Below are 11,621 nucleotides of genomic sequence, written 5' to 3'. Positions count from 1 at the left end.
AGAGCCCTGATGTTGAGAAGAAACCATTTTGTCCCCTTGGTTAAAATAAAATCTATTTGGTCTGGAGACATTAACTATAAATATGGTGGCATGAGAGGTGTAGACTAGTCAATGACATGTTTAAGAGACCATTTACAGGGTTTTATTTCGAGAAAGTGTTTCCAATCAACTACTGGAGCTATCGTTAGCTCTTTTTTTTTAGCTATTTAGCTAGCTAGCAACATCTTGATAAAACCTGCTCACTACAGTAGTCTTTACACTGAAAAAAATGGATGATCTCAGACTAGAAAAGCCAAGTCTTCTTTAGTCCACCTCTATCTGAAATCAAGGATCTTTTGTTCCATAATTCTTACGGAAAATGTTCCACTGTTATCTTCTTAGATCTCTGTTTTATGTGAGAACAAAAGCCTGGAAAAAATAGCTTAAGCTGTCCAAATAAATAAAGGTCCACACTTCCAACAGGATTTTCCAGGCCCTGGAAGAAACTGTTTAGTCCCTTTGATCTGGATTAAGCACAGAGATGGTGGCATGTGAGGTGCAGAAACAGCGACAAGAGACAGTAATGGAAATCTGAAACAAATGGTACATTTTCAGTAGTTTTATTGAAAAATGCCTCTTCTGTTTCAGAAATAAATAAGAAAATAAGGCTGTGTGGAATTCACAAAAATGTGAAGTTAAAACATGAGAAAAGCAATTCTATGTCCATAGTCTTGCAACCAAATGCAAACTGCATAGATAGAAAACAACAACTATATTCTGACTAAGAAATCCTCAGTTAAATATACAACACAAACATGCAATTCCACCTTTGGTAACAAAATAAAATAGTTTGGTTTGTAAATCAGATTATCATTTGGTTTAAAGGCTTAAGAAAACATTACAATAAACAAATCTTTGGAGATCAGATTTGACTGTCCTTTTTTTAACCATTAGAGGATCTGAAACAGCTTTACATGAAATTTGACAAAAAAAACAACAAGGATAATCCGGATGTGTTGGAAAACATACAGACTGTCGTTACTTTTTCTGCTTGTCTTCAGATGATTAGTGCATTACACATTGTAGTCCGATAAACACTTGCAGTTATATTACAAGCAGACACTTAAGGGGAACGCTTAGCAAGCACACAGGTTTGTAAAGAACGAACATTTAGGTTGTATTTAAATTCTTGCTTAACTTTCTCATGTCAAAAAAATATAAGTTCAATATAGCCAAGGGTATCAAACCCATATAAGTACTAGTTAAGTTCAGGAAAATCCCGTCATCCTCACATACCATCATAGTTATTTAATATTACACTTTCTGAGAGCTCCTTATTGCAGCTATGACACTAGAGTTTCTGTTTTGTCTTGTTGTAGTGATCTCTTTCCTCGTTGGTTTCGTGAGTAACCGGGTGATTGTATTGCCTCAAACTCTTCAGCTGGCTCCACAGGTAAAGACTCTACCACAGGTTCGGGCTGGAAGTTGTTGGCTAGAAGAATATTCAGGGCGGCCAATATAAAAATGTTTCCTTCGACAACTGTTGCATGCACAATTTAAATTACTGTATATTGCACTTGGGAATTCCAAAACCAAAAACCTTGTGTTAAACTATCGCTTCCTAAAGCTGCATAAAAGCTAAAAGAGAAAAAAAACAAATCTTCGGTGATGACATTTACAATAAAATCCATCAAGCTATTGGATAATAAGACGTAGTAAAATAACCAGCTCATACTACAATGAACACATGGAAATGACGGGAAGGGCACCATTTAGCATTGATTTGTCCAACACAGAAACATGATGATTAAAAATTACAAATTGAACATGCTTTAGTCCGAACCAGAGCTGTCTATGTCACTTAAGGCGTCGTAAACAGAGGTTATGCTGGTTGTCAGTAAGCAGAGGGTTATGAGGCACAAGCTCAATACAGATGTTAACTTGAATTTTAGTGAAAATGTCCTGGTTCATACAATCATTTACAAGGCACACAAATTAGTTTATTTACATATCACCTCTACATTATTGCTTTCAGTTATGCGATCCTCTTTGTTAGTAGTTTTGGGTGGTATTTGTACATGCTCCTTCCTTTGTAGAAATGCTCAGTCTTTGTTTTTTTTTCCCCAACGGTTTGTGGTTCAAGATGCAAGCAGGCCAGCAGGTTGCCATCACTGTAGCTTGTAGCTGCAAGATGATGTTAGTGCCAGTCCGCTCCGTTCTGTGTTTTTTGGCTTTCGTAATGTGTTAAATGTTCGAAAATTATGTCCATGGTGATTATCCTTACATGCCCCATAGCAAATGGGCAAACATCTCAGAAACAGGACTTCAAAGTGTAAGCGGCACAGGTGACAGAGCGTTTACTATGCCAAACCTGCAAATAGTTCAAAGAGGGTGTGAGTAGGTTTTTCTCTGTGGAACAAAGTCATTAGCATTTGATCTAATGTAAGTAATCATACACTATGAGCTAGAATGCTTTGCATGCCAGTTTTAAAACATCAAATGTATGGAGGTATTGCAGTATAGTGGATCCAAGTGACCATTCACAAAACCTCTCCCCTAATGTCAACGTGCAAGAAATACAATAAACTGTGTGTTTTTTTAATATAAGTGGCAAACATTGGCTGCTTAGCTAACTAGATAACTACCTTCAGTGGCAGTAAGGTAGCTGAGTGTTAGCCCAAAGATTAATAAGGGTTCATTCTACCTGAAAAATGGTCAGTCAACAATGTTACTATGTAAACTAGTCTATGGCATGTTTAAGAGACCCTTTTACAGGGTTTTATTTCAAATCTCGTCAGCTTAAAACGTGAAAATGTCAGCCAGAGAAAATAGTTCAAATCAACTACTGGAGCTAACGTAGCTAGTTCATTACAGTAAAAAATGTTTGATGGTCTCAGACTAAAAATGCCAAGCCTTCTTTACTCCGCCTCTATCTGAAATCTAGGATCTATTGTTCCCAAATTATAAAATGGTTTTAAGGTAAATTTGCCATTTTTATCTTCTTAAAAGCCTGGCAGTCGTAGCAACAGTTAACAGGGCGGGGCTCTGCGAATGGTCTGTTTGACTTTTTATGAATATTGGATAAAACTCTTTCTGTTCAAACATTAATCGTCGTACACTTACATTAATACCTCCATGCATTATCAAAGAAAGAAGTAGTGCATTGAGTTGCAAATGTAATTAGTCTGCATACACTTAGTCTATTATCTAATGTAGTACCATGCAGGACCTAGACAGTGTTTAGTGTACCTTGGTATCCTTGTCCATGTCCATTGTAGGGTATGCCAACACACTGAGAGGAATCGCAATATCCAGGGGGTCCTGGTGGTCCCCTCACCCCTGAAGTACCCTGGCGACCTGGAGGGCCACGAGGCCCTGAAGAGCCAGAAGCACCTGGGGGTCCCGTTCTTGACTCTCCTGGTGGCCCTGCAGGGGTGTGATAGAAGTTGAGTAGGACCAGTTTAAAAAGTCACTGGAGCTCAGCCCAAAAATCCACTGACATCAACCATAAATCTTCAGTGGAAATTGTAACACAGGGCTGCAGCAAAGTCATTTGAAATGTTCAATGGCTCAATTAAAAAACTTGATCAAGAAAAAAAGGTCTGGGGCTAAAGTTACCCCCCGGCCCCGTCTGTCTAGACAGTAAAAACTCATTGTGGAATTTTCCCCTCTTTCTCTTTCTATTCCTTAAGTGAGCCCATGTGTTGTCAATGAAGCCACCAAAAACAGCTCATTGTACAACAATCAGATTCTCCCACACACAGTACACACAAACACACACACACACACACACACACACACACACACACACACAAAAGTGAGTCATCACTGTGGACTTCCTCAGTTGTCTCTCAGTTCATTCATAGAAACAGACACATCAGTGTTTAGTGATGTGGGGTCAACATCAATAAGAGGTTGCTCTTTTATCGCAACAGTTTCCCATGGGAAAGAAAGTCTCTTTTCTTTCAGAGAAAACATATTGGATATCAATTGCAACAGAAGAAAAGCTAAGGCCTATTTCAAACTGACAAATCAGTCAATTCCCTTTTTTAACAATTGTTTGTTGTGCATCAGAGTCTCGTCTAAACTCAAGAAACAAAAATGATCTCCTTAATATGTACGTAAATACCTTCCATTTCTATGTATAATATTTCAAATGTGCTCTATATGTTTATATGATACATAAATCCTGACAGGAAATAATTGGCCTACAAATATATGCAGTGCAGCTGCCCAAACGAAAGTGCCTGAGACAAATATACAAAAGGTACATTTTGGCCTCTGGTTGGAATGTGTCATTTTTAAAGAAAAAAACTGTCACTGAAACTGGGTTTGAAACATAGTTGAAAGAGAACTGCGACCATTAGAGAGTCTGCATCTGCTGAGGATCACTGTCTAACACAAACTGTGGTTGCTTGTGCCTCATTTGTTATTTTAACCAAGATGCTGATAACCAGGTGTTTTACCTGGGGGCCCATTTGGACCTCTTTGTCCTCTGATACCAGTTCCTTGAAGTCCTCTGTCTCCCTTCTCTCCAGGCAAACCTACACAAATCAGAGAAAAGAGGACAAATCACTTTTACAACAATAAAGCATGTTTTTGGACAAGATCCCAACCATATGAAATTGAGTAGGAATCTCAAAGGCAGGTATGAAACACAAAGAGATTTAGGATTTTATAATATTATACCATTATAACCTTCAAAATGCGTAGACTACACAAGGTAGTATACCAACGTTACAGTCTACAGTATTCTTTTATGCTTGCTTTGTTACACCACCAAACGTTTTTTTAAAGGAGGGAGATAAAGTACCTCTTTCTCCTGGACTTCCAGGTAAACCTTGGTTTCCAGGGAAACCAGTTCGTCCACTTTGTCCAGGCTCTCCGCGGGCTCCCTGGTTGCCAGGAGGGCCGGGAGGACCGGTTGGCCCTGGGGTGTTGCTACGATAGCCAGAAGGAATCTGGTTGAGCATCATGTCAATTCTGCTCATCTGACCTGCAAAGGGAAAGAACACACCATCAGTCAGCATAAGGTTCAGTCTATCTTTTTAATGATTTTCCCTAAAAGAGAAAAGTTTTGCTCACTGTTCACAAGCTGTTCGCAAACTTGTCTGGCAATAGAGCGCATCATGCTCTGGGATGCAAAGTCTCCCTGAAAAACAAAGGCATTTTTATTAAGCGATGGTATTCCTTTACTCCTTGGTGATGCTTGATATGGTCATATATGATCATTTCATAAAACGCACCTTTTCTCCTTTCTCTCCTTTAGGACCTGCAGTTCCCTGTTAACCAGAAGAGAACAGTGTCAGAAAAATCAATGACCTTTTTTATTCACCTCTCCTGAACTTATGACCATAAGTCTTGTCCTGTTATTCAGTACATACTGGGTTTCCTGTGTCTCCTAGTTTCCCTGGTTTTCCAGTTATTCCTGGTACACCTGGATTCCCAGGGTTTCCCTGGAAAGAAAAGAAAAACACAGAAAATGTGTTTATTCAAAATTACTGCCCAGTAAACATAATTGCAACAATTAACTCCTGCTCCTTGTTAACTGACGTATAACAAGCTTTAAGTTGAGATCCAGGCTTTTACATCTGCACAGGCAGGGGTGTGTGTGGCATAGGCTGCCAAGAACACTAACACACACAAACACACATGCACACACAGCCATCAGGATCTGCTAATGGTCTTGGAGCACTCAGGATGGTATAGCGCGTGTGAATTCCATACTGGCACTTTGCCCGTTGGCATGATGGCTGGATTAAGTAGAGTCAGACCTCCCTAAACCACAGATGAAGAAAACGGGATGCATGCAGCATCCTCGTAACAGCGGAGGGGCCTACAGAATATAGTTGGTTCTTTTTTCTTTTTTGCTGTTCCGGCAGAGTGCAACTGTGGAGCCAGATCAGTAATTGTTGCAGATATATCAGGAAAGAAAGCACTCTCCGAGGAATATTTATTTGGCCCTTTTCTACACAACACAAAGAGACAAACACACACACTCACCATGGGCCCAGTAGGGCCTCTTGGTCCAGATTGTCCCTCCTTTCCTGGTGGCCCCTATATTCAAACAACACACAATCACACGTGGGTTACAACACACTGGGGACCCCACTCATGCAATACATCAGTGTCATGACTTTATATTGCTTTCAGCCTTGAGTGTCATTTTAAATTATACTTATAAGTTAGTGGCTCAATTATTTTTGGCAAGTGAGAACATGCAGTGGGACTGGGAGAAAAACATGTCAGTACTTCTGTATACGTGAGCTATATGGGCGATCACATGCATAACAAAGTAAAAAAAGGTAGGTAGGTCTTACCCGCGCTCCACTTGGTCCAACAGGGCCCAGAGGACCACGTGGCCCAGTAGAACCCTGAGAAAAGGCAGACACACTTAATCAAACACTAATGATCAGGAACCATACGTTTAAATAGCTCCCTAATGCCTATGTTGAACTAAAATTGACATACAAAAATCCCAGAGTTCTTCAGCCAAAGACAATATATCATCTTGTTATAAAAAACTGGAACAATTTCCCTCTGTCTGTTTACACATGATGTCTAATAGAGATCCGAACCGAGTGTGCTGTTATAATAAGCTGTATTTCGTAAAGACAATGCTGCCAATAAGCTCTTAAAACAATAGAAAATGACTTTCCCTGATTTCAAAATGTAGTCATTCAGAGGCCAGAATAACCAGTGGTTTAGTTTGGTCCAGTTGAATGGCGTGATTGGCTGAATGACTAGGCCAAGAAATGACCATGTAATGCTATCCTGCTCAAAAGGCCTTTATGATAAAACGAGTTCCCATGGTATGTGAAACAGATTTAGTTTAAATGTATATCTGCTTCTGACTACATAGAGCAGTGATATCCTTAACTTTAAATAGCTCTGACTTCTGAACGTTAAGGTTATGGTAGGTCTGGTTTTATGTGACTTTCATTTTCCTCCAGAACCACGTCTACTGTAAGTCAAAGATGCTTAGTAACGATCACCTGCAATTACAAGGCTATGGAAAGAAGTAGTTCCATTCCTCATACCCCAATTGGTAACATGAGTCTGCGCTCCCTAATAATTTAACTGCATCCTCGGCCTTCTACTGTTTGTCAATCAACGGGCTAATTCCAGAGTCTGGGTCTCCCTGAGGATGGCATGGTAAACCTCCCACTCTGAGTGTGGTTTAAATCTCAGCATGTGGACCAAATCCAGTCGAGGCTCCGGTAGCAACTCTGCTCTCTATGGATAGTCTCCTGTTTCCTGTTCATAAACCACAAAATGGGGGGGAGAGTGAGGTACTTACTGGCAAGCCAGGCAGGCCCTGGTCTCCAGCATCTCCCTTTGGTCCTTGGCGACCCTGAGTTGGAAAAGGAAACTTTAGTTTCTTTTTTCCTTTTTTAGTTTTTGATTGATTTCAGGTTTTGGAAAGAACATCTGCAGGTAAGAAAACAAAGCAGCTGGATAGAAGAGGAGGGGAGTGCACTGTGTCTTGACTTTAGCTGCTAATCCTCCTTGTGGGTCAGGAACAAAAACACACAAACAGCACTCCTACATCAACAACGATCGGTATTCATTAGGGGTAGTATCTGTCATATCCATTAAACTCTGTCTCCCACTAATTCTTTACTATTTATTCCCTGGAGGACTTCTGTGGAGAGGTTAACTTACAGGTTCTCCGGGCAGAGACAGTCCATTGGGGCCCTGTGGACCCGGGGGTCCCATTGAGCCTGCGGGTCCCATCTCACCGCGTGGACCCATTGGACCCTACAGCAATTTTACAAAAGAACAGATCAGAATTTCTCATTCCACAAATATAGAAAACGAGCTTCAACATTGGAAATGGGTTTGACAGGCCCCCTTTAAATCATGAATAAAAAAAAATACAGGCTATTACTGAGTTCAGATGTTTGCTACTCGCTTTAAGTGATGACCTAAGCGAACATAAGGCTGCAGCACAGCAGTATTAGCTTCTGAAATACAATGGCCATATGTGCATTTAGCATTAATAATATGAACAGGTTACAGTTATTAGATAGCATTAAAACCAGTTATAAATCCAAACAAAAAAAACCGATTTATTATGTGCTTAAAGGATAAAAGGTATTACTCACAGGTTTGCCGTTTTCTCCTCTATCTCCTCGCGGTCCCTTAGTACCTGGGCCTCCCTGGAAAATAATCCCATACTCAGAGTGAGAGTAGCAACAGGAGGAGATCCAAAAGCCCTAAAACCCCAGGCCCTAGCAAATCCTCACAGGGGCTTAGTGATGTTATATTCCAGACGCCTCCTCAAGACTTTTTTACTGTGTGTTTTTCCGACAGGCATTTATCTTTTGACACTTCTTCCTGAGCCCACATTTCATTGCATGCCACTGGTCTCATCCTCATCTGGTCTTTCCAAAGGAAAACCAAATACCAGTCTGCTGAAGTTCAAACTGCGTAGCTGTACAGTCATTATTATTAGCAGGGTAACGTATGGCTTTATCATCATCATCATCACATTAAAAGAGACAGAGGTAGAGGAGGTGAAGATAGACGACAGAAGGCAGGAAGGGATGATCGTGGGAAAGTCTTTACCGTAGGTCCAGGAGGCCCCTGGGGGCCAATGCTGTCCTGCGTGCATGTGCAAGAGTGGGGAAGGGATGGGCATTTGGCCTCATCTCTCTGAAAAGAAACACAGAAGATGAAGGAATTAGATAAGAGACATGAATGAGAAGTATTCGTATAGTCTATTTTGAACCCCCTGGTAATTGAGACTAAGTCTTGGCATTCAGAATACAAGGGGTAAAGAAAAAGACAAATTCTTTATATAATTTTGTGACAGCATCCTGGCAGATTTCTTAGCGTTTTGTTTGTCTTGGAGTTTAAAAAGAAGAGACAGTCTAGAAAAAGTCACGACAGAAGAACGGCATGTGCAAAGTCATTGTGGTGCTTTAAGACCAGACGCTCACTGACAGCTGCAAACTTTTTCCCATTTCAGAAAATGAGTCTTTGAAAAAAGTAGTTACATAACAATCATTGAAGTGATGTATTAATATCTGTTGCAAATTATAGATGAATTACACATAATTGGATTAATGTGCGTGCATCCGGTATTAACCCTACTGAGTCAAAATAAATGTAATTTTCTGTCTGCGTCATGATCTGCTGTGAAGGAGCACTTGTTTTCAAGTAATTTTGAGATCATACTGGCAACAGTCCATATCGCACAATTACTCAGGATACAAGTTTCTATTCAGTTCAGCTCTCTCTTTAAACCGCAATCTGAGCCTTGCATTGAGCCTAATGACTACCTACCAGCAATCATAAACATCTGAGAAGTTCTGCATGCAAACAGTAAATACACTTTAATAAATGAAAATACAACTATTCATTCTAAGAACCATCAGAACTCAGGATCCTATTCAACTTCTAATTCAATTATATAAGAACACTTGAAAGAAAACTGCCAAATAATCCTTCTAGTGAATCTATACATGGCCTTTCAACTAGACTTTGTTGTTGTCTTAAATGTCTATTGTTCTTACCGTGGCGGGCAGGTCGCAGCATTTGTCTCGGCTGATCCAGCTCAAGCTGCAGATAATATCGAACATCTGGAGCTGGAACTACACAACAGAAGAAGGTGGAAAAAACGGAACGGTGTTACAAATGGCTCCCATACTTGAGGAAAATGAATACTGTTATAAACAACAACAACCAAACCCTTCTCGAGATACAGAAAATATACAGATGTTCATTCTTTCAGTGGGAGCAGTTTCCACTTAATTAATCATCTTCGCACAAGAGGATTTAGATATTGATTCTTTAGAAAGCCATGAGAGGCTTTTCCGAAGGTACTTTTCCACAATTTCACGTTTTTACAAGTTTCTTTTTTCGCTTACTGTTGCAGACTGCTTCTTCCCGCCTCCAGACTTGGCCAACTTGCCAAGCACTTCATAGCCGTCCACTGAGATGTTGTTGGCCTCCTTGATGGGCTTCTCTGCCACCTCCTGGCAATCTATGTTGAGCTTGACTTTCTCCGGAGTGACGCTAATGTGGAGCTGCAGGAGGGAAAGGATGGAGAGGCACAATTAACAAAACACTCTTGTCTTTTTAATACTCCACAGCTGCGAACTTTGTTGCAATACAATTAGTTGGCAGGGAATACTTAAGAACACTGAAGGTTTTGAAAAGCTGGGTTTGGCATTCATTTGTATTCGGAAGAGCGCACTGATTGCCCTTTTAAAGAGAAGGGAAATTCTTTAAGAAAGTGCAACCATAAGGCCAGGAAAAACTCCACTGAAGCTCTTCAATCATGTTGTCTGAATCTTTTAAAGATGCTGATACTGTATTCCACATAATTGCAAGATCGAGTGAATTGTTTAGTCTTTGCAGAAACATGTTGATTATAGATTCTGATATTCCCCCAAAGTGGTTACTGATTTGGCACGGGACTGCTGTTTGATGCCTCCACGGATGAATGGATAAATATTTTTTAAAAAGGAAATATACAAACAGGCATATCTACACAGATTAAAAGCCAAAGTTGGTGATTGTACAACAACACAGAATGATTAAGTGCCAGATTTGGACAATTTCTCTCGAGAGAAATCTGCTCCACATCTTGAAGCAATATCACTTGTGGTGTGCCATCAAACATCCTACACTTTCCATACTTTCCATCACACTGTTGCATATTTCCCTCTGCTTAACAGTCAGACAAGCTTCCTTTATGTCAGGAAAACAGCTACCATTTCTTTCAACAAAACCATACCAACCACAGACTAGGACATAGCTCTTGGCAACCAATCACAAAATTACAGTTGACTTCCTTGGCAACAGAACAAACTATCCTGTGGACCACAAAGAGAGAGGGGTGTCGTTTATCCCGGGGTCCTGGCATGGAAATAGTATGCCATGATGCGCCTGAGGGCTAACCAAAACAGCTTTGGATGATATAGTAGGATGGCAAATAATGAGCATGTAAATGTTACCTCACTGAGCAATAAGCAAACATAATGAAAACACTGTAGTTACTGGAAAATAAGGCCTCAGAAAAGCTAGCTTTTTTTATGACCACTGCTCCCTCAGTTGCTGCTAAGTGATCTCTACTGCAGCAAAGTGTTGACGGATGAACCGTTGTCATTCATCAATTGTTAACACAGAAGGTTTCAACGTGCTTCGCTGTGTCAACACTCAGAGTCCATAAGGTATGATTTCAGGCGGACACTGTCTCCGCTCCAATACACTTAAATATTTCCATGATTGCTATCAGATTAGATCTTATTGTTCTTGGCTTTGTTCTGACTGTTCCCCTGTTTTCATAAACCTCAAATTTTATACCATGCGTTCACTAATAATTAGGTGTGAGTCTTTTCTATCAAAATGTGTCCAAGGTTAGGTTAGCTTCACTGAGAGGAAATTGGAATACACAGAATGAATCTTCATTAGATTGGTATTTAAATGCAAACAGTGCTGTGACTGAAGCTAATATCCCCAGTTGGGCTGATACATTTCATTGTATAATTGGAGATGTGAAGCTCCCGTGTCTAATCTGGCACCTGCAGACAGACAAGGCTTTCTGCAGAAAGAGAACTTAATATACATTTCCTGTATTTATAGTGAGTTTTTCAGGGTCAGTTAGTGATCCATCTCACTGAAGGAAGACT

At 40.2% G+C, this 11,621-nt stretch overlaps 1 protein-coding gene across 3 annotated transcripts in view; it reads right to left on the bottom strand.

Annotated features, from left to right (window-relative positions):
• Positions 1–583: 583 nt before the first annotated feature.
• The window catches only part of col12a1a (collagen, type XII, alpha 1a), a 52,391-nt gene continuing 41,353 nt past the window's right edge, over positions 584–11,621 (bottom strand). For 2 of the 3 annotated variants that reach the window (XM_063908637.1, XM_063908638.1), the window contains 15 exons: positions 9,855–10,013; positions 9,501–9,578; positions 8,551–8,637; positions 8,088–8,141; positions 7,645–7,740; positions 7,280–7,333; positions 6,300–6,353; positions 5,983–6,036; positions 5,364–5,435; positions 5,226–5,261; positions 5,065–5,131; positions 4,793–4,975; positions 4,446–4,523; positions 3,229–3,405; positions 584–1,471 (listed from right to left, as the gene is read on the bottom strand). In XM_063908637.1, the coding sequence (XP_063764707.1) occupies positions 1,323–1,471; positions 3,229–3,405; positions 4,446–4,523; positions 4,793–4,975; positions 5,065–5,131; positions 5,226–5,261; positions 5,364–5,435; positions 5,983–6,036; positions 6,300–6,353; positions 7,280–7,333; positions 7,645–7,740; positions 8,088–8,141; positions 8,551–8,637; positions 9,501–9,578; positions 9,855–10,013 (1,398 nt within the window). In that variant the 3' untranslated portion in view covers positions 584–1,322. Of the gene's footprint in view, positions 2,351–3,228; positions 3,406–4,445; positions 4,524–4,792; positions 4,976–5,064; positions 5,132–5,225; positions 5,262–5,363; positions 5,436–5,982; positions 6,037–6,299; positions 6,354–7,279; positions 7,334–7,644; positions 7,741–8,087; positions 8,142–8,550; positions 8,638–9,500; positions 9,579–9,854; positions 10,014–11,621 lie in introns of all 3 variants that reach the window. The other variant, XM_063908639.1, reaches the window with a different exon arrangement.

The sequence above is a fragment of the Eleginops maclovinus genome, chromosome 19 (assembly GCF_036324505.1).
Source record: "Eleginops maclovinus isolate JMC-PN-2008 ecotype Puerto Natales chromosome 19, JC_Emac_rtc_rv5, whole genome shotgun sequence".
Lineage (NCBI taxonomy): Eukaryota > Metazoa > Chordata > Actinopteri > Perciformes > Eleginopidae > Eleginops > Eleginops maclovinus.
The sequence above is the reverse complement of the archived record's forward strand: the minus strand, read 5'-3'. Positions and strand labels throughout refer to the sequence as shown.